The 22,902-nt window shown below is 40.8% G+C and overlaps 1 protein-coding gene across 3 annotated transcripts in view; it reads left to right on the forward strand.

The window, feature by feature from the left end:
• Nucleotides 1-1,036: 1,036 nt before the first annotated feature.
• Nucleotides 1,037-22,902, forward strand: part of AP2A2 (adaptor related protein complex 2 subunit alpha 2) — a 55,541-nt gene continuing 33,675 nt past the window's right edge. For all 3 annotated transcript variants that reach the window (XM_080344973.1, XM_080344975.1, XM_080344974.1), the window contains exons 1-2: nucleotides 1,037-1,190; nucleotides 17,309-17,377. In XM_080344973.1, coding sequence (XP_080201099.1) covers nucleotides 1,124-1,190; nucleotides 17,309-17,377 — 136 coding nt within the window. In that variant the 5' untranslated portion in view covers nucleotides 1,037-1,123. The remainder of the gene's footprint in view (nucleotides 1,191-17,308; nucleotides 17,378-22,902) is intronic.

Consider the following 22,902-nt stretch of genomic DNA (forward strand, 5'->3'; position numbering starts at 1 on the left):
GAAATGGCTTGAAGTATACAGGAAAACAGACAAAATGATTGATTCATCTCCAGTAGCCCTAAACCTCATGATTCTACAGGTCATTATTATCCATCAAGTATACTAATCACTTGCATTACAACCACAACTCAGCATACTTTTCGTTAGGCAGACTAGGCCAGTTTCAATACCCTTTGAATCTATTTTCAGCTGATGAGATAAAATGCTCTGTGCAGTCCTACCTCTTTGGCATGTTTAAAGACAGTTTAACCTTGAAATGTTTTCAGCCTCAGGAGCAGATGCGGCATGGGGCCGTGTCACTCCGCATGTTTGCAGCCTTCATGAGAAACACATGGCCCTGGCTTTGCATGTGTGAATCGCCACATGCAACACAGAGCAACCTCATCACTTACGCAACTGAGGGCAGGCTCACAAGGGATATGTGACAAAGGATGGCTCTGCATATAGTAGTTCTTGGGCTTGCAAATGTTGTGAGTGACTCCGCTGAGTACTTGAGGTAGATCCCATGCACTGTTTTGCGGCCCTTTTTGAGCTGGAGGCCTGAGGCACAGCTTCTGGATGATTAGTAGCTCGCGGAGAGGGAGGGATTAGGCCGTTCCTGAGCGGGGAGCGTGCAATGGATTAATTCACACGCAGGTCCAGCGGCTGAAGCCGCCCTGCCGACCCCTCACAGGGCAGGATCGCCTGCCTGCTGCCCCTCACGTCGGCCTGGGCCCGTTTTTCCTGATGGTGGTGACCGAGAATCGCGTCCCAACAGCTGCGCTGCCTATCTCTGGGCCCAGCCTCCATGCAGCCACCGCTCCGGGGGCGCAGGTTTCCACGGGCTCCTGCGGGGATACCCGGTGGGGAGCGCAGGGCCCCCGCCCGCCGCAGCCGCAGCAGCAGCAGCAGCAGCGGAGGGAGGAGCGGCCCGGCAGCGCCGCCGCTTCCGCGCGGCAGGTGGCGCCAGAGCGCCGCGCGCCCGGCGCCAGCGGGGGCGCGGGATCCGTCCCGGCGCCTGCGCGCTGCAGAGGCGGCGGCGGTGGCAGCGGCCTGAAGAGCCCCGCGGGGAGAGCGGGCGGCGGCGGTGGTGCTAGTTCTGGTGATTCGACGTGTCGCTGGGCGGCCGTGATCGCGCGCCACGATGCCTGCGGTGTCAAAGGGCGATGGGATGCGGGGCCTGGCGGTCTTCATCTCCGATATCCGGAACTGTGAGTCGCGGCTGAGGCGCGGTGGGGCTGGGGCCTGGTTGGGCCGGCTGTTGCCGTGGGCCGTTGACCCATGGGTCTGAGGCTTCTCTCCTTCAATCCCTGCCCCAATGCACTCATCTTCCCCCGCCCCGCAGTGGGCTGCTCGGAGCACTCCTGACTCACGAAATGGCGACGCGCCCTGGGGGGAGGCGGCGGGCGGGGAGGCAGCCTAAGGCTTTTCACTGTGCTTTTGGGTTGGTTTGTTCATTTTGGGTGGGTTGATTGGAGTATTTCCCTCTCTTTCCCTCCCTCGCCCCCACCCTGTCGTTGCGGAGGGGCGCTCGTTGTTGTGCCCCGGCGGAAAGGGATGCCGAGGGGCTGGTGTCCGCCATCGTCGTTGTTTATAAGGCGCTGAAGCGCAGCCGGTGTGTCTTCAGGGTGTGCGTGAGCATGTAGCGGGCTGGAGAGGCGTCTCTTGGTCTCCTTCCAAATCCGTGAACGGCTTTCAAAACGTCACGGATGGAAAGCAGGCCTCTGTAAGGGTGCCTGAGAGTGAGGCCTTCTGTGAGTATGCCTGGGTTTGGCTTAAATTTGCTTTAAAATTAGCTCTTAGGATCTGTGTAATTAAAAATGGAATTGAGAGGGTCTCAAGTAAGTGCCCCCCCTGTGGGAAAAGAGAGCACGCCTGTGAGCGCAGGGCAGAGAGGAGTACAAATGTGCTGCAGCTTGGGGGTCGAGAGAGGTGTATGTCCGGGGGCACACCTCAGTGCTTAGCTTTTCTTTTTGACTGAGACTTGCATGTCATAGCAGTTTAATATTAATCTGAGTTAGAAATCTAAGCATATGATGTGGCAGGAATTGCCTGGGGAAGGGCTAAGGTCACTGTGGTTGGTGTGATGAAACAGCTCCATTTTGTCCACCTGTATGTCTCTCTAGATGACTTAAGGCTACTTTAAAAGCAGTAAGGTTTCTTCTCTAATGGATAAGAGTGGATTTGGAGATTTTTTTTTTTTTAGTGCAAATTATGATGCTCTAGCTAGACTGGTATTAGGATAACCACACTGGCTTGGAGAAGTCTTCATATTGATGACATCTAATACAAAAAGCTGGGGAGAAAATTATACTGATAAAATGAGACTGTTTAAATATGGAGTTTCCTGAAACTGAATTCAGGTGATTTGGACTTCTAGCCATGTAAACAGGAGCCTTGTGTGTAAAATTGTTAATTTTCCTTGCAGCAGAAGCTGTTTCAGTGTTTTCTCAGAACAGCATTGCAGGTCCTTAGGTTTCTTTGGTATTCATTCTTGTACGTGTAGAAGAAGGCTTATAAAATGTGTATCAGTTCAAGATTATGTGAATGCTCTTGTACTTTGGTTGGCCCAACTATTTACTGGAAATTTTCCAGCGCTCTGGTATTCTATGCAAGCTGCATATGTTACAGTTTCATCTGATGTCATAGCATTTAAGACTTGCTGTTGCATCTACCTGCTATTGTTTTAATGATTGTTTTCATTCATTTAGCTACAAGTAGTATGATTTTTATTCTGCAATGTCTCTTATGTCTTGCCGTCAGTTAACACATTTGTCTGTTCTTGTTTTCAGTGGAATCTAGTAGAAGGAAATACAAGAGGAACATTCAAGCTCTTAGTTTCCTAACCTATGTTTAGAGATGTAGAGTAGCGAGACTTAAGGTAGTAGGATAGAACCAATTAACTACTTATTTCTCCATAAGCCTACCAGTGCATAGGCAGTGTGGGAACTCTGATGGAACAACCACCTCTCTGTCCAGACTGCATGACAAGACAATCATCTCTCGTGGTGTAAGCATCTGCAAGAGTGACAAATGTGTAGCTTATTTGTGCAACAAATAAAACGTTAGAAACTTCTGCTGTTGAAGCAAATACTGATATTTCTCAAATGTTTTGTCCCTGTCTAGACACCTATCTGGGAGCTCTAGTTACTTTTGTATCTTTCTTATCTTCATAATGAAAAACTACGTATTTCAAATAGCTGTGAAAGACCCGGTAGTTCCCACTAGTAGGTGATCTATGCAGCTTCTAAATAGCTGTCTAATGGCATTTGAATGTTTTTTCTTTAAGGGAGCTCTGAGTGTTGCCAGCTGACTGTGGGCTGGTGTATGCTGACTAAGATTCCCCAAAATACTTGAGAGCACTCTTTAGAGACTCTGCTTTGCAGGCACTGCTATTGGCTTCCATTTCATCTTCCCCTCTTCAGAGTGGGGAGCTAGGTATTTGTCAAGAACAAAAAGTAACAGAATCTTTTGACTTGTAAATTTAAGAAAATGTTCCTGTTCTGATGTGGGAGGGAAGCTAGGCACCCAGTGCAGTTCTCAGCCTCTGTTCTAGCCTTAAAACTGGACTAAATATCTGGCAGTTGCACTGATCTGCAAAATGCCTGCTGATGTTCTGAATGTCAGTCTTAATTTTGGTTTTGTTGGATGTGTTTATCCTTTGTAATGCTACCATAAGAGCCTGATATTTTTTGTTTGCCTACAGCCCTCCCAGATTATGAGTGGTGTTGAAATGTGGTATGGGTTTTGGGGTATGTTTGTGTGTGTGTTGTGTGTGTTTTTTTTTTTATTATTATTTTCTGAAAGATTTTGCACAGATAGGTAACCTGCATTGTAGATGTTGCTGAATAATGAAAATGCAGTTTTTGTGTACTAACTGCTCAGGTGTATGCACAGCATGTGATTTCAAGGTAATATAATAACCTAAACTTCAGGGGGATACTTATGTACATTTAGACTGTCTTATCTATTACATCAAATCTTATTTCTTGGGCATTTGTACCTGCGATATCTGCAGCACTACAGCACTAAATAATGCATGATTCACTTACAGTTCTCTTATTATATTACTGATTTGGGAGTGATGCTTTTCTTGCCTGTTTTTACCAGTCTGTTCCAGGCTTTGAGAAAGTCTTACTTGACAGCAGTTTTCAGTGCTTACATCTCTAGTTGATTGTGAGTGAATGAACAGCTCACATTGCCAGTCTGTCTTTAATAGCTAAAAGGTTGGTTGTCACTTCTGCAATGGTTATGCATATTTTTGACACTTGGGTTATCTGTGTATTAAATGCTTCTGTGTCACATATGACTGAGTATAAGGATTACTTCCTACGTGACTTTAAAAGTCTGCTTAAATATGCTGATTTCTCAAGTCTATAAACTTTTCATTAAAAAAAAAGTCAACATACTACCTGTAGCAGAAATTGTAGAATATTCTAATGGGTAAAAGTGCTTCTTAATGCTTTGACTTTGCTCTAGTCTCTGCAAAACTGTAATGTTGAGTAACTTTTTCAGAGCAAAACGTTCTTTTCCATACAAATACCAAGTGAATTTTAAAAATCAGATTTTATAAGAAAATATATTATCCTGTAGTTCCTGATAGCTCTCTAGAGTTTTGTTTCAGGTGACTTCTTGTTGTAGGCTCTGTATTTTGCATATGGAGGTCCTATTGCCAGTAGATTTATGGGCTTTCCTAGAAACTTGCTTAGTTGGATTGTTTTATAACGTTTGAAATATTAACAGCAAATATCTTTTTAGCTTATCTTTCCTAGACACTGGAGAAGAGACAAGAAAACTGTAGATTGAAAGCTGTACTTAAATACTTGGTTAAGATAACCTAGTTAACTAGCACTTAGTTAACGGGGCCCACTGAGAAAAGAGCAAGGTGTTGGCATGCCATAACGGAAACTGTGGTGGTAGTGGTGCTGTAAAGCTCTGAATTCTGTTTGTTAAAGTGCCATTCAGACTTAAGAGTTCAGGTCAGGAAGAGTCCTTTTCACTGCTTGGATGAAGTGCCTCATGAACTAAAACCCAACTAAATCTGCATGTGTTATAAGCATATGGAGACATGCCAGAAATATTTATTTTTAAAGACTATGTTAAAACTTTTTTGTGTGTGTGCATATACTGTAGAGCTGATGGAGTAATTTAGCCTATGCAAGATGCTGCTTTATAAACTCTTCATCTGTCTTAGCTGACAGATACATCATGAGGAGCCTGTTTTCAAGTTTTTTGAGAATAGCTTTATGCTTATCTGGTGGTGAAGTACTTCTAAGTAATTTGTCACTCAAACTATTATGTTGCAACAATGGTATTATCTGCTATTCATCCTGAAGACTAGGAAAGCTTGCTTCTCTCCTTTTTTTTTGGAGGTGGTAGTGTGGAAAGAATTTCTACTACAATATTAGCTGTACCTCTGGTAACATCCCTCCTCTGCTGTAAAATCAGGAAGTCATCTACTCTGGGGTTGCTGAAATCGCTCTACATGCAGGCAAAAACTGTTTTTGCCATAGGCTTTGGTGACAAGATAGTTCATCTCCCTCACTGCTTTAGATAACTGTCTTACCATTTCAGTGTCACCTAAAAAGTTGGACAGATGGAGGAAGGATCCCTTTAGTTTGTTCTCCAAATGTTTCTGTATATGTTCTGTTCCAAGATACTGTTCCTTTCTCCTCAGGCTGTATTTTCTTCTTTAAATAAAACCCAATAAATATATTAAACAAAGATCTGTCTCGTTATTACAGAACTTAATCACAGAATCACTGAATGTTGGGGATTGGAAGGGACCTCAAAAGATCATCTAGTCCAGTCTCCCTGCTGGAGCAGGAACACTTAGATGTGGCTACATAGGAATGTGTCCAGGTGGGTTTTGAATGTCTCCAGAGTAGGAGACTCCACAACCCCCCTGGGCAGCCTGTTCCAGTGCTGTGATACCCTTACTGAGAAGAAGTTTCTTCTTAAGTTTAAGTTGAACCTCCTGTGTTCCAGTTTTGACCCATTACCCCTTGTCCTACCATTGTTTGTCACCAACAAGAGCCTGGCTCCATCCTCGTGACACTCACCCTTTATATATTTGTAAACATTAATAAGGTCACCCCTCGGTCTCCTCTTCTGCAAGCTAAAGAGACCCAGCTCCCTCAGCCTTTCCTCATAAGGGAGATGTTCCACTCCCTTAATCATCTTCGTGGCTCTGTGCTGGACTCTCTCCAGCAGTTCCCTGTCCTTGAACTGAGGGGCCTAGAACTGAACACAATATTCCAGGTGCAGTCTCACTGATGTATTAATTTTTCTTTGTACTGGATGGGGAGAGTGTTGAGCCTCTTGAAGTCTGACTTCACTAGCCCTGCTCCTCTGAATTGGAACTGGTGCATCAGGTTACAGATGAGCAAGTGGGAATTAAAAAAGGCTACTTCATGAAATTTTTCGTGTGATGATCACCCTTTTGACTGGATGGTAGATAACTGAGCACATTACCTGTGTATGTGGGAGGGGCACGCACGTTAATTAAGTGACCACGTGGCTATGTATAGAGTTTTGTTCTCAGTGAGAACAGCCGCACAGTGAAACAAACTTCACATAGGATGGGTTGTGCACATATAGCTTGGTTTTTTTTCTGGCCACTCATCCAATGTGGACGGTTTGGTGCCTGAAAAAATTCTAGGAAGAGCATCCTGCTTAGAGCTATAACAAGCACTAAGTCTTTCATCACTTGCTACTATTTGTGGGAGAGTGATTTAAGGAAGACGCAATTAGCATCAAATTAATCTGAGGAGGATGTGTTCTACCCATGGCTTCTCTGTCTTAGCTTTCTTTTGGTCGTTTCATGGAACTGAGGGACTGGGGTTTTTTGGGGCACTGCATTAGGGGGGTGTGTGTTGGTTTTGTTTGTTTGTTTTTAACACTGGTTGAATTTGTTCATATTTGGCTGAGAGAAGAGGAGAATAGGCAAAAATGATAATAGATAAGATTTTAGTTCTTTACTATCTCTTTCAGGGGATATCCAACCTCTCCATTAGAGACATTGGAAAATATAACATCTAGTGAATCTGAAATCCTTAGGATAAAGACTGCCCATCAGGAATGGTAAAAGGAAGTTAAGGACTATTGTAGAGACTGTTACGTATCTGCATCAATTAATAAGCTCATATAGGATATTCTTTCTAAGGCCCTGAAACAGTAGTTTAGAAATTATAGATAAACTAGGAGACTTTAGGTAAGCCTCAAACTGTTCCTCTATTATTTGAACATGAACTAAGGTAGGAAAGAGTCCATAGTGACTTGTGCTAAACCAGTGCAAACACTACCTTACCCTGTTGAAGGGAGTGTAACTGGACAGTGTGAAAATACTGTTCAAGGAAATGACTACTTAAATAAATGCTGCTCAGTCAAGAAGGAGGAAGAGCTGCTCTATGTAGTAGTCTAACCTTGCACTTCTGGTTTTGTGTATCTTATTAGCTTAAAGCTTCTCTTTTGTCAACTAAACTGCTAAATAGATGTTCTGTATATCAAAGTCACTCAGATATGAGCTTCCTGTAAGGTTTCAGTACATTTGGGGAAAGATCTGGTCTTAAACTAGACCCTATTACCTAGTTACTATCACAGTTTGAGCTGTAGTGTTCTTCTTAACTTGTGCCTAGTTAGGAAAAAAAACCATCCATAGTAGACACCTAAAATTATTAAACATCTATTAAATTGATGTAATTAGAGAATCTGAACTGTGATAGGATTTGGAAACTGCTGTGTGTTCTTTTGTGTTTATTTCCCTTCCCTTACGAGGGCAAGGAGTTAATGGATTACTGGATTACGTTAAAGCCTGTGATTCCCTGCTGTTTCATGAGAAGCGTTATAGGGACAAATCTCTAGCAGCATACTGAAGAATGAAGTCAGTTCTGTGGAGAGTACTTCACTTACTGTGCAGAATATTGGAAAATGTACACTACAGGTTTCTTAAATGGGATCATTAGGTCACCGATCTCTGTAGTAATGGATATCTAATCACAAGAGAATGTCTGAAGGCACAAAAATCTCAACTGCCTTTGTGCCATTCATGATCTTCAAGATGACAGGTACTTTTTTCTCAGAATAATTTTGTTTGGAAGAGACCCTCAGGATCATTGAGTCCAACTATAACCTAACTCTAGCACTAAACTGTGTCCCTAAAAACCTTGTCTAAATGCCTATTAAACACCTCCAGGGATGGTGACTCCACCACTTCCCTGGGCAGCCTGTTTCAATGCCTGACAACCCTTTACATGGAGAAATTTTTCCTAATATCCAATCTAAATCTCCCCGGGCACAACTTGAGGCCATTTCCTCTTGTCCTATCACTTGCTTCTTGGGAGAAGAGACCAACATGCTCCATGCTACAACCTCTTTTCAGGTACTTCTAGGGAACGTTTAGGTCTCCCCTCAGACTCCTTTTCTTCAGGCTAAACAGCCCCAGCTCCCTCAACTGTTCCTCATCAGACTTGTGTTCAAGGCCCCTCACCAGCTTCATTGCCCTCCTCTGCACTCTCTCTAGTATTTCAATGTCCTTCTTATGATGAGGAGCTCAAAACTGAACACAGTATTCAAGTTTGGGCTTCACCAGGACTGAGTACAGTATCACAATCGCTTCTCTAGTCCTGCTGGCCACACTATTCCTGATACAAGCCAGGATGCTGGTGGCCTTTTTGGCCACCTGAGCACACTGCTGGCTCATATTCAGCCAGCTGTCAGTCAACACCCTGAGATCCTTTTCTGCCAGGCAGCTTTCCAGCCACTCTTCCCTGAGGCTGTAGTGCTGCCTGGGGTTGTTGTGACTCAAGTGCAGGACCCAGGCCTTGCTAAACCTCATACATGGGACTCAGCCCATCAATCTAACCAGTCCAGATACTCTGTATGGCCTTCCTACTCTCCAGCAGATCAACACTCCCATCCAGTTTAGTGTTGTCTGCAAACTTACTGAGGGCACACTCAATCCCCTTGTCCAGGTCATTGATACAGAGATTAAACAGAACTGGCCCTGGATGTATTTTGTGAAAGGACAGCATGCACTCCTGCTTTTGTTCATCACAGGATGTAAATACATCATTAAGGAAAAAGCTTCTTGTTCTACAGTCTTCAATTGGCCTATTTCTGAACAAAACTGAAGCCATACTAATATCTTGTGAAGGTACAGGGTTTTTATAGCATTTTCTTGGGATTAGTTGCACAGTGAGTTTGGAAACAATAGCACAAGGATTGTCATTCAGATATACTCAGACCTGAAAACTGCACCTCTATTGTAGTATTACTGTAGATAGTTTAGTGAGCATATGGAATTTATGCAGACAAGCTGTGAGGGCAAGCATACAGCGAACAGACCACTCTAATGTATTGCTGTGTAACCTGCCCCTGTCTTGGTCTGTTTCCGTGCTGTGTTAAATAACCATCTGTCTGAGAGACCAGGGAGAGCTGGAGCATGGATTTGATGTTTTACTTGATGAAGCTAAGGATCTGCATAGCAAATGGCTAATCTATACTCTAGAGTTGTAATGTGAGTATCTGTTTTGCTGACTGGTAAACGTAGTGGTTTAATTTATTGAGATGAGATGTAAGTATTGTAAAAGCTCTTTCACGAAGGCAAGGATGGGTGCACTGATTACTTTTAAATGAATATTTTCCTATAGATATTTGCATCATTTTTACTGTAGAGATGCTAGTGTTTCTTTTGATTTGGACCCCTTCTTTCAAACAGTTTCTTTCTGTGTCCTCTGACACATCAAGGTTGAAGAATGCGGTGTAATATTAGAATTGTGCTTGTAAGTTGTTTTAGCAATAGGAAAGGCAAATGGGTAGTTTTACTGCTTTATGCCAACTGAAGTGTGTTTGAACGTGGTGAACTACCTCTCTACCTGGTCATGTATTCTGCTGGCTTCTGCTGGTGTTATCACTTCTACTAAAGCCAATACGACTTACCCTTTAGATATTAAGTAAACCAATCGTGCTTTTGGCAGTTGGGCTCCCTAACTGACCTGCAGCAGTGCAAGGTAGTAGCAGGAATGTGTGTGCTAGGAGGAGAGCAGTGCTAAGGAGCAGTCTGAAGTTACTGTCTTTTCAGAACTGTATAATTGAATCAAACTAATTATGAAGGTGTATAAACATTTTTTGCTGAAGGGAAGCTAGTGGCACACTTACTGTGGTGTCTCTCTCACCTAAGTTCCAATCAGCTTCGATGTTTCTAATGTAGAGGCTAATGAAAACATAACAAAAGAGAAAAAAATTTTTGTTTGGAAAACAATGACTCACAGCTCTCAAGAAAGATGTCTAACAACATATTTAAAATTGAGAATTTATCTTTTGTGTAAGAACTGTGTTCTTCTCAAGTAGACATTCCTAGCCACTATGGAGTTAGAGGAGAAGCTGCTTCTCTTAGCCTTGGCAGTATTTGTATAACTGCTCTCCTAAACAGAAAACTGGAGTTGTCCTGTCTCCAAGGTCTGTTCGATAATTGATGTGAACAGAGACATATTCTGTTAGACAAGTGGAAATACTGAAAATAGTAATCAACACTACTACTTGCCTTCAAGAAGCATGACTGAATGCTGGCCAACTTTTCTTATGTTAATAGAGCATCATATCCAACATGCTTTATAGTTCTTCATGCTAATAATGGCACATCTATGTCACATGGCCACAGGGCAAGTAAGGCGAAGAGGTAACATCGTGTAACAGTTCTGACGTGTGCATTAATTCAAAATAAATGAATTATTGTGTGGGCTTAATTACACTGCTGCTGGCCATAAGCAGATTGGAGTCAGATGAGTACTGGGAACATTACAACTTCTGTGAGGCTGTTTTTGTTTTGTGTGTTGTGGTGGTGTTTTGGTTTGTGTGTTTGTGTTTTGGTTTTTTTCCTTAAATGTTGCCAACACACCTGTCTTTTGCGAACTTGCCTCCAGAAATCTCCTCTGTTCAGTGTTTGTGTAGAGGCTTGTATAGAACAAGTGCTTCTCTGTTCCTTTGGGAAATAAATGTGTAGACTTGGTCAGAAAGATACTGGACTCTAATGGTTTGTATGAAAGCTAAAAACTCAGAGCAGTTCTAGTTATTCAGCATGGGGTGCACTTTGTGTCTCTAACTTGGCTTAGACAACCTATAATATAGCAACAAGTTAATCTTGATGGAGCAGGTCACTAATTCCAAGCTTGAAGTGCTTGTTTAGTCTTGCAACCCTGCTGCCAAGGTAGTATTAAATGTATAAAATGTTCTCTTCAAATGAATGGACTCAACAAATCACTTTCCTGTAAGTTCTGTTTTCTTATGCTTCTGTAGATTGTAATGCAAAACTCCAGACTGAGATATGGAGGTGTTATTCCTGCAGTACTGAAGCTCTGACTGTAGTCTGGATTACTCGGGGATTTAAGAATAGTAATTTGTTCTCTGAAAAGCTGGGTGACTTTTGATGTTTGTTAGTCTATCTTTGTTAACAAGATGGTAATTAAAGATAATGATGCACTACAGACTAAATTTACCTTGCCTAATGAAGGCAGTAGGCAGCCCAGTGGAGTCTGAGTGCCGGCAAATTGCCAGATATGAAGTAATTGCCCATAAGCACCTCAGACACGGTTGTGGCGGGGTATGTATTTGCTCAGGTACTCATCTTGGAGATGACTAACTGCAGTTGTATACTAGAATTGTAAGGCTATTAATATAACAAGTATATGTGTTTTTCTGCAAAATAGCCCAAATTTACTGGCTTGCAATCACCTCTTTTAATATCGTGTTATGGATATTTAATCATAATATTACTAAACTGGTAAAGGCTTGAATAAGTGAAAGTGAGAAGGATGAGGCCTGAACTAATGTGGAACATAATCTTGTGCTCTGGCTTAAATACTGTCCTACCTTTCAGTTTGTATAAATGACATGACCTTTATTAAGCCACTACAAGTTGAATAACTTGGCTACAGCACATTTTCTTGAAATACAGCTCTGATAATTTCTTGAAACTGGGAGCTGTGTAACAGCCTGGAAGTGAGGCAGACCAATTGCCCTCAAGACCATGCTACAACCTGTTTTCAGGTTGCTTGCAGCAATGAGGTCTTCCTTCAGCTGCCTTTTCTTAAGGCTAAGCAGCCTCAGTTCCCTCAATTTTTCCTTGTCAGACTTGTGCTCCAGGCCCCTCACCAGGTTCATTGCCCTTGTCTGAACTCTCTCTAGTATTTCAATGCCCTTCTTATGATGAGAAGCCCAAAACTGAAAGCAGGATTCAAGGTGGGGCCTCACCAGTGCCAAGTACAAGGGGATGATCACTTCCTTAGTCCTGCTGGCCACACTATTCCTGATACAAGCCAGGATGCTGGTGGCCTTTTTGACCACCTGGGCACACTGCTGGCTCATGTTCAGCTGGCTGTCAATCAACAGCTCCAGATCTTTTTCTGCCAGGCAGCTTTCCAGACTCTCTTCCCCAAGCCTGTAGCACTGCCTGGGGTTGTTTTGACCAACAGGTCGCACTTCTGCCCAACTTGGTGTTGTCTGCACTTGATCCCCTCGTCCAGATTATTGACAAAGATATTAAAGAGAACTGGCTCCAATACTGAGCCCTAGGGAACTGTCACTTGTGACCAGCTGCCAACTGGGTTTCACTGCATTCACCACAACTCTTGGGCCTGGCCATCCAGCCAGTTCTTTACCCAGTGGAGAGTATGCCTGTCCAAGCCGTGAGCTGCCAGTTTCTCCAGGAGATTGCTGTGGGAAATGGTGTCAAAGGCTTTACACAACACCCACAGCCTTTTCCTCATGCACTAAGCGGGTCACCTTCTCAAAGAAGAAGATCAGGTTAGTCAAACAGGACCTGCCTTTTCATAAACCCCTGCTGATGGGGCCCGTTTGCCTGGTTGTCCTGTACGTGTCGAGTGATGACACTGAACATGATCTGCTCCATGACCATCCCTGGCACCAAGGTCAGACGGACAGGCCTGTAATTCTCCAGATCCTCCTTCTAGCCCTTCTTGTAGATGGGCATCACATTTGCTAACTTCCAGTCAACTGGAACCTCCCTGGTTAGCCAGGACTGCTAATAAATGATGCAAAAGTGGCTTTGTGATCACCTCTGCCAGATTCCTCAGTACGCTTGGATGGATCCCATCTGACCCATAGATTTGTGTGTGTCTAAGTGGTGTAGCAGGTTGCTAACCATTTCCCCTTGGATTACTGGGGCTTAATTTTCCTCCCTGCCCCTGTCTTCCAACTCAGGGGCTGTGTACCTGGAGCAGAACTGGTCTTAGTATTGACTGAAGCAAATAAGGCATCAGCCTTTTCCTCGTCCTTTCTCACTGTGTTTCCCTCTGCATTCAATAAAGGATGGAGATTCTCCTTAGTCCTCCTTTTGTTGCTAATGTATTTATAGAAACGTTATTTTGTTCTGTTTTACAGCAGTAGCCAGGCTCAGCTCTAGTTACCTAGTCATCTTCCTTTTTAACCATCCTTAAGGTTATGTAAGTGTTTCTAGTGCTGATAAAAATTTAATGTGCTTGCAGAAATACTTCAGTGAGTGTTACCATGGCTGAGCAATGAGATGAAAACTTCCTAGTTAATCAAACACCTCTTGTTTAACAGCCCCTGCCCAGTCCTCCCACCTCTCCTACACCTGCATTGTGTGACAGAAGATCTAGCTAAAATTGGTCCTTCGTTTTTGATACTTTCCTTTTCCCCTGTATATGGAACAAACTGAAGCTACCTGCCAGTGTGAAGTTTTGCTTTTCTTTGTCATCCTCTAATGTAAACAAAAAATGAAGTTTGAATAAGGTTACTGTGTGATATAGCTGCCGGCGTTTAGGAAATTTGTTTTTTAGATACTTCAGCTAGGTTTTAACTCATGAGTTATCATAAGCTTTGTTATGTGACTATCCTCAGTGACATTAACACCCAGTGTGCTAGGGCTGCTCTTTAAAACTGCAATTTCAGGCAGGTAATCTGTAATCAGTAGTAAGGAGACAATTTAAGACTATCATTCAACCTCAATTCCAATGTATGGAGTTAAACTTTTTTACCACTAGCTAGTTGCTATGCTATTTATGTTTGGTAAAGGTCTGGTAATATTATATACCACATTCAAAATAGAACAGCCTGAGGAATTATTCAAAACAGGCTTTTGTTCATATACCATGCAAGTTTTTAACTTTAGGTGAGAATAAGATGTCAGATGTGAATTTGCTGTTTAATATGGGTGTTCCTGTCAACTCACTGCTATGCTGTTTGCACAGGGGGTGGTTTTTTGGGTTGGTTTTGTTTGTTTATTGCGGCGGTTTTTGTTTTGTTTTGGTGTTGCTGAGGCTGCAATCCATTGCTACCAAAGGTGCTGAATTTGCAAATTCCTGAGGTATTTCTGTCAGACTTCCCTTAATGCTCAGTTGCTTGCTTAGGTCACAAAGAACCCAGTTTCTAGCAATAACTGATAATCTATGAGCATAAAGGATACATAATGCTTCTTGAAAGGTTTGCTGAGAGGTTTTGGTGGATTAAAAAAAAAATACAGCCATGATTTCATCTTGAGTTAAGAAAAACTGGCTGAGATGTACTTCTTACTCTTGTATCTTCCCCCATTTTTAACAGCAGTGATTGTTGCCATGCTTGTTGAGGTTAAAGAAACAGTTGCTAATAATTCAAAGTAAATATTGCAATGCACTTTCCTTACAAACAGAACCTAAAGGTATAGGAGAAGGACCTAGCTTCTAAACTTCAGTAAATAAATATCCTATTCAGGTTAGCTATATCTCAGGCTGAGGTCAATGTTCTCTGCCCCGTTAATCTAAATCAAGTACAAAATCTGCCAACTCAGTGGTCTAATGTTTGAATGAGATGCATTTTTTCACTTGGTAAAAGGGAAAAAATTAATTATTTTTGAAATCGTTGTTTTCATCTGGAACAGATGAATTACTGAAAATAAGTGTTTTCAGGTCTTTAAAAAGAGTGCTAAAGTGATAGCTTAGCAAAATTGGAGTGCTGCTTATTTATGTAAACACTTGTACCTTTTGGTATATGTTATTGTGGCCCTTTCTTTGTAGAATATGGACACAAGAGAAAGAGACTTGCTTCAGTCTAGTAGTGAATTTGTAATGCTGGCAAGTATCTTAGACACGAACACATGAGTATCTCTGTCATATGCACAGGGCAAATAATATAATTCAATTAAGACAAATCTAAAATCTATATTAGAAGACACTTCAAGCCTTAGATTGTATAAGCTGCTGCTTATTTATGTAGTAAATAGTGTTGCTGCTTTGCAATCAGCTTACTTTAGGTTGGCAAGTTAAATTAGAAGAAAATTTGTAAGATGTTGCATGATACCAGTGAAAACTGATTAAACTTTGTGATCCCAACAGATACATCTTATAAACTGAGGGAAGTATACTTTGTTCTCTAGACTTGTCATTGTAGAAGTTAACTGGAGTTTTTAGGTCAAATTAAAACTGCGGAGATATCTCCTGCTTTACCTGAAAACAGAAATGCATACAAATGGCAACTACAACTTGTTTTAGATGAGGTGGTGTGAATTCTTGAGCTCCAAAAATGCCTAACTTCTTAATCAGCAAGTGCATAAGTACATACAAGTAAGTAGTTTTTCAGGGTTGGGTATGGGGGAAGTGGAGGGGTTCTGCCATGTGCAGTGTCTGCCAAGGCACCTTGCACTTTAGTGTTTTGAGCAGTGCCCCTTATAAAACAGTGTTGTAGAATGGAAAAATGAATTTCGAGCAAATCTGTAGGTGTTTTCTTCAAATGACAAGACAAACTGAAGTAGTTGCTTTTATTTTGGGCCTAATTTGTTTCCATTTGTACAGTGTGCTAGTCTTACCATGTGTCTGTACTCTTGTGGACATTGTTACAGGCGTGTTAATATAAATGAGTTTTTTGCTTATGCAAGAGCTGGTTTTGGAAGTACATATAAGTGCAGTTTCTTTTTTTGGAGTGCAAATCAAGAAATGACAATCTAGATTAATTTGTACTTGCTGTGAGATTCTCTTAATTTTTAAATGGTTTTATATTAACCTATCCTGAGGCACTGGTGTACTTGAGTGAGTTAATCACTTTTCATCTGACCTGCTGTCAGATCATCTTTAGAAAGGTAAAGGAGTGATTAACAGTCATTGGGTGACATAGGAGGTTTGGACATGCACATGTAGTAGGATATTTAAATGTTGTGAGTTGTTGCTTTGGTTATGTAGAAGAAAGAAGAAAGATTGGAGATGCTTTGAAAGGCTGGTAAAGGAAGTTGTATTTTTTCTGCTGCCAGTTGATGTTTTGGAAACTGCTTGAAAGTTTGAGTAGTTACAGGTCTGAATTTCTAGTACAACTAGGTGACCAGTTCTGCATTGCTGAAGTGGCCTTGATTTGCTTCCCTCAGTCTTCAAGCAACTGAAATAATGGCCGAGTTAGATATATTACCCCGCAGTGCTTACTCCTGTAGGAGATAATGGACCCAGACCTCTGTAGAAATCTCAGTCATCAAAACCTAAAATGCTAAAGAGCTGCTTTGGTTTGGACAATGCAAGTATTACTTCAATAAGCTTTCATTATCAGAATTTAAACTGCAGCTTATTTGTCTGAATATCTAACTTGAATTGGCACTAGAAACCCTAATGTCTATTATTGTAATACAAAATTTATATGAAATATAAACAGGGCTGAGAAGCCTAAGGCAGTAAAGTCGCCTAATAAAATATGAATTTTAAATACTTCTGGTTTTTCAAGTGACTTCCATGGGGCATATTGTAAGTCTGAATTTATGTATGTATCCAATGTGTCTGAGGTCTTTGAGTCTTTGGGCTACTCATAAGTTTACTGCTTTTCCTCTTCAGTGTCTGTTAAGAGTGTTTCTAAAGCTGTTGAACTGAATGACCATTCAATACAGAAACAGTAAATTGGCTTATCTTTAAGGTGAGGAATAACACAGGCTGTTTATAAGATTGTGCTTACTGGACTCTTTTCTTTTTCCAGAGCACTGTCTACCTAGTAATAAAATTTGAGGTAAAATCAAGTTTTTTCTTGCCAGTTTAAGGAGTAGAAAAACTGAAGCATTTGTGAAAGTCAGTAATAAAGGCATCTCAGATTAATTGTATGGACTGATACTATCTAAAGTCTGCAAAGCTTCTTTAAACAGCTATATCCTTTTAGCTTCTCAAATTCCTCTATGAAGTGATGCTTAAGTTGCCTCTGCGATGCTTGCCTTCATTTAGTCCTAAAAGGGAGAGTAATAATTTCTCCTGATGCTTGCATGTTCACACAGCATAGTTGGGTAGAGAGAAGCTTAGGGTGGCAGTGGGCTCTCCAAAGCTCAATATCTTGATGTCTGTTCTTTTTGTTTCAGGCAAAAGCAAAGAAGCGGAGATAAAGAGAATAAATAAAGAATTAGCAAACATTCGGTCAAAATTTAAAGGTAAGTGACTTGATCGTACTAAACTATACATATTTCCTCATATGACATTCTTCTAGAGGTTTTTGTTTTGTTTTTACATACTTTGACTTTTTGTCAACTGCTGATGCAAGCCAAATGCTAGAGCAGGCTGTTAGACTAACTATTGAAAATGTTCTCTTAACTACAGAACATCTTGACAGTCCTGTGACTCTTTGCTATAACAGAAGAAAACTCCCTCCTGTATCAAAGAAAACTTTTTCCAGTACTTTTCCTCTTAACCATGCGACTATTCATCCTGTTTTCTTCCAGAAGGCCATGAGCTACTTTGAAGAAACATGGGTGGATGTAATTATTTCTAATAAGATGGAATCTGTTTAAGCTTCTCCTCTTTTCCCCTATCTTCCCCCTTACTTGACTTCTTTATGGAAGCAATGGGTTAGGCTGTCCTCTAGCAGAATTAAGATTAAAATGTGTAGCTGATGAAGCCATACATCTTGACCACTCCCATAAGCAACAGCAGTACAAATTATTCATATGAAACAAAGGATATGCAGTGACTAATTCCATCCTTGTACATTCCAAGAGGCAGTAATTCACTTCTAAACAACATATGGTAAAACTCGTGCCGTGACTGTATACAAGTTGTGTATGTGGCTTCAAATTCTAAAGATTCTGAGACGGAGTTGAGATGCTTTTGAATGGAGTTCTACCAGTAGTGGCTGTGGTAGACATTCTGTTTGACTAGATATGCAGCTGTATGTGTAGCTAGATGAGGTGTTGCAGTGTGGAGATAATTATATGTAGCTTTAGAATTTGCTGTATTTGGATTAAAGCAGTTTACCTTAATTATCTATCCTGACTTAGACTATTTGGAATACTCCATGCATTAGCAAAGCCCAAAATAACTTTCCTTAACTTCATAGGGATCTGTTGCTACTTTTTAAGTGGTATGTTTCTTAAAGGCATATGAAGACTTGCAAAAACTTGAGTGTCAACAACAGCTGGGAAGGGAAAAATTGACCAGAGTGCAAGACACTCAAGAAAAGCTAAGAAATCTAAATTAGAAGCCATGGCTAATGTTTTTCTCTTAGAAATTTCAACATACTTGAAGTTACTGGATTGGTAACTTCAGTTGTAGGGTATAACTGTGGAAATTTTAATGGCTATTTTTCTAGGGTAAATAGAAAAAGGAACTTTCATTTAGTCACCTCCCTATGCTGTCACATTGTTTTTTCAATTCCGTTTCATTGCAAAGCTTCCATTTAACACTAACATTAGTCTGGGTGGTTTTTTGTTATTTTTGTTGGGGTTTTTTTTTGTTTGTTTGTGTTGTGTGTATGTGTGTTTTGTTTGGCTTTTTTTTTTTTGTGGGTTTTTTTGGTGTGTTTTTGTTTGTTTATTTGTTTTTAATTGGGGGGGGGATTTTTTTTTTTTTTTTTGTTTGGCTTTTTCTTTTGCTTTTTTTTGTTGGTTTTTTTTTTTTTTTCCTAGTGTGTCTTGGTTTGTTTCCCTGAAAGTAGCAGGCTTTGCATAGTCTGCTCTATACCAATCACCCAATCCAAGTCTAAAACATGTATCGATTTTTCTAGTTGTGGTGACCACTTATGTCAGTTTTCCAAACACTGACCAGCAGGTACTGCCCTCATGTACTAAGTATGCATGCACACTGAGGAAGTGGCATCTAGCTCAAGGGTCTGTTAGAAACCTGCATGCAAGGGTAAGAGCCATTATTCTCAGTTCCAGCTGTAAGATTGAAGTGGATCATCTTATTGCCTAGAAAATGTAAGCATAAAATTGTAACCTCTAAATAAGTCAGTTTAATCTCCAAGTAGGATCTCTACTGGACACTTTTATTTCAGATCAAGAGACTGAGTTAGTTTAAAAACTGTTTAAGAAGTTTCTGTACAAGTTAGCTGAGGTTTCATGTTACTTGATCTTGTAACTAATTTCACTAAGTTGATTAATCTGGAAGATGCAGCCACTAAGACTGCTTGTTTTCTGCTGGTGTGTGCTTGTAAAATGACTTGCTGTTAGCAGCATTATTGGTTATCAGCTGTTGCTGAAATTAATTTCAGCACCTAAATTCTTTACTTAATTGTTTAGACAGGACAGTTTTTTCTAGAAATCAGCTTGTCACTTTCCCTGTAGATACAGTAACAGTTATTCCAGGTATGCCCTTCTGCCATCAAGACCAACTAGAGGTCAAGGCCTAGCTGGAAAGCTTGCTGCAGTCTCACTAGCAGAGTAATCTAATTCTTTCAGCAACTGAAGTTCAGGCTACACCACTGTTTTTATCTTGATTGGTTGATGGGCAAGCTTTAATTTGTTTGTAAAACCTAATCAATTTTTCACTAATGAAACTGGAAGCTTTCATCAGACCAAGTCTTCAGTTTGCACTGAAGATATGAAAACTTCAAAAGGCATTAAAAAAAAAGTTATTGAAGCTCTTGTAGAACCTTAGTGCCTACTGTATGTTCCAGTGTGCTTGAAGCATGAAGGAGGTTCTGTCAGACCTGCTCACTGAACTTCCTCTAGCTCATCTCTGCTGTTCTCTTCTGTGAATGTCTTTATAAAGTAGTGTAAGCCACTGTATTACTAACTTTAAGAAGACTGGTCACTAATGAAGTGCTAAGTGAACTGAATTCTGTCAGAATGGCATTCTCTGGCTCACATAGGTAGGTTGATAGCTGTGTTGTATCACTGGATAATCATAGTTTAAAGAGCTGCTGATAGCACAGTCCATAAAAAAACCAGTTCTGTTTCTCAGTTTTGCAAGGTATTTCATGGCTTAAGTACAAAAAAGTTAAACATATGTGAACAGTAGATTCTTGTCTGGTTGTGATGCAGGGGAGAAATGATACAAGAATCTTTGGCTCAGTAGAACCATGAATCAGGCAATGATCAGAGAACAGAGGTGCTTTCAGCAAGGTAGTGCAATAACTTTAGCCCGTATAACTTTTGTAGCATCCTTTAAGATCAGTTAAAATAGTTTCAGATAAATACTGATGTGTGCTTGTTCAGTAGCTTGAGTGAAAGTTGATGAAGCCTTCCCAGAAGCTGATCTTCTTTGTGGCTACTTTATTTCTGAATTTGTATGGATTTTACATGAAAAGCCTTACTTAACTGGAGACAACAACTTGATGTAGCCTGAACAAAAACTGGACTTATATCATAGTTTGGAAGAAACTGAGTTTGGAAAACTCCTATAACTGCTTTGGGCCTTGAGAGTGTGAGGAGATGATAGCCATGTATCTTTCTGCTGCAGATATTCTACACAGGCTTTGTGCTGCATGGGTTCTTCCTTGCAGAAGGGCTGTATGAAAAGAAACAAACCTTCATTGTGCATTTTATGTTTGGTGTAAGTGAAGATTATTCAGTTTAACCCAGTTTCTTTTTATGTAGCTCTGACTTCTAAAAACGTTTTTAAATTGTTTGGATTAAGACAAATGTGTGACCATGAACTTAAGATGGAGACCTTTGAGTAATTATGGGGAATACTGGGGTCCTGGGTTAATTAACCTGGCTGAAGATGCAGCTGTTTGACTAGCTGCATTTCTGTAACTGGGGAAAGGCCTGACTGTAAGAATCAAGGCTGGCAGTAGTGCCTCTTGACACAGATATGTTCTTGCCTGAGACTAGTGTAAGAGACTGGTATACCAGAAGTATCCTTTCCTTCCTCTGGATCTTTAAACTCTTCAGCATACTCTAATGCAGTATCTAGATGTCCACCCCATGTAACCTGAAAGATATATTCTTGTACTGTTACAGCCAGAGACTGAGTATTTTTACTTTTGTTCTATCATTCAAGTAGCTGGCAAGCCTGTTACCTGCCTTATGTTTAGGTAGCCTGGTATTTAACGGACTGGGATGAGGCTGTACATCTCTGGAGAAGCCATACTGGTTTTGAACTGACGGAATGTACGCCATGGTGTTGAATTCTGATCTGGCTTCTGTGCTCCAAGCTCAGAAGGAATCTAGAATCTCTGTACTTAAGGTGACTGTGTCTCTTGTTGCAGCATGAGGAAGTTGCATTGCTGAGGTCAGTGTGTCCTTGACGGTTGCTTTAAATGCTTCTGCGTTAAGTAAGATAAGATGCATGTAGTAAAGAGAAACTACACCCGTGTAATAAAGCAGAAGCTGTAGGAGTTAAGTTTGAAGTGGAGAAATACTATTCCTGTTGTTTAGTGTGTTCAGTCTCCAAGCTGACTTTGCTCCCATGCTTGAGCCAAACCAGAAGTCTGGCTATCAAGAATAGTAATTGCTTTATAAATGAATGAAAAAATATCTGGTTTATTAATTTGTTGCATTGTTTTGATCTCTCATAGCAGAGTTTGTGTACTAATGAGACTGTCCACAAATCTATAAGCTGTTTCTGCAGTCAAAATAACTTTATTCTCTGCTTCTTTCAAGAATGTTTGGGGTTTTTTTTTGCCAGATCTGGCATTAGATTTTAGTTTTATTCTGGTTGCATAATAGGGTTTGTGTTACAAGAGTGGCTGCTACGTTTCAGATGTGCTAGTGTATCTTAGTTTTGGTTTGTGCAGGAGGGCCCCAGTGTCAGTTGATAATCTCTCCTTTTTTTTTTTTTTCTTCAACTCACTTGTTTTCTCAAATTTGATCAAGTCTTCTGTTGTCCCAAACTACACACTACACACCTGAGTTGTAGGGCTGCTCTAGTAATACTGTTCTGATGGTAGTAGTATGGTAAATAAATACTAGCTTATGGATTTGTATGGGTTGCCTGCCAAAAATATTCAGCCTTTTATTTAGAGGGTTTCAACTATCACTCTTGTGGAAAGACAAATCTTTTATCAAAGTGTAGATATATTCATAAAAAGCAACTTCATTTTTCTTAGCCTCCAAGCTAAGAGTAGGCCTTCTGATACAGTATAGCACTGAATTGTGTGAACATAGGTTGGAGTCAACCTAAGAAGGAAGCATACTGAATGCAAAGAAACACTTAAAGGTTTTGTCTGTTCTGTTTTGTATAAGCCATTGTTGCACTTGTAGAAGCTAAAATTGTCTTTGAGATAGCAACCACCTGTCTGGATGCTAGTGAGACTAGACTTGTCAGGCTGCCTTACCCTCTACCCCTGGTGACCATCTCAGAGGATTGTCCCCTCTGGCTGGTAGCAGGCTCTGTAATTGTGCAGCAGGCTGTTTGTTTAAGCGTACTAAATTAGATTCAGAAGCAGGTGCTGTTTTTTAACTCATTATCTGAATTAGAGACTGCCTGGGAATTAGAGACTGCCTGGTGCTGCCTGGGAACCAAAGGGTCTCATAATGCATTTCTCTCTCATTTTTTCCTCTTTGGAAAGCTGTCTGAAAGAGATCTATGAGCAATGAAAACCAGAACTTCCCTATTGAAATGGTAGAGGTGATGCATTGAAATGTGAAAGTAATAATTCTTTCTTAATAATAGTGCTATTTGCTGATTGGCTGTTAATAATTTCTTTCATAGAAAAATGACTAATAAATTTTTCAGGGAAAGCAAGTAGTCTTTGAAATGCCCACTGTGCTCAAAACCTGCTGATGTGTGTTCTGAA

This window comes from Nesoenas mayeri (assembly GCF_963082525.1).
Source record: "Nesoenas mayeri genome assembly, chromosome: 5".
Lineage (NCBI taxonomy): Eukaryota > Metazoa > Chordata > Aves > Columbiformes > Columbidae > Nesoenas > Nesoenas mayeri.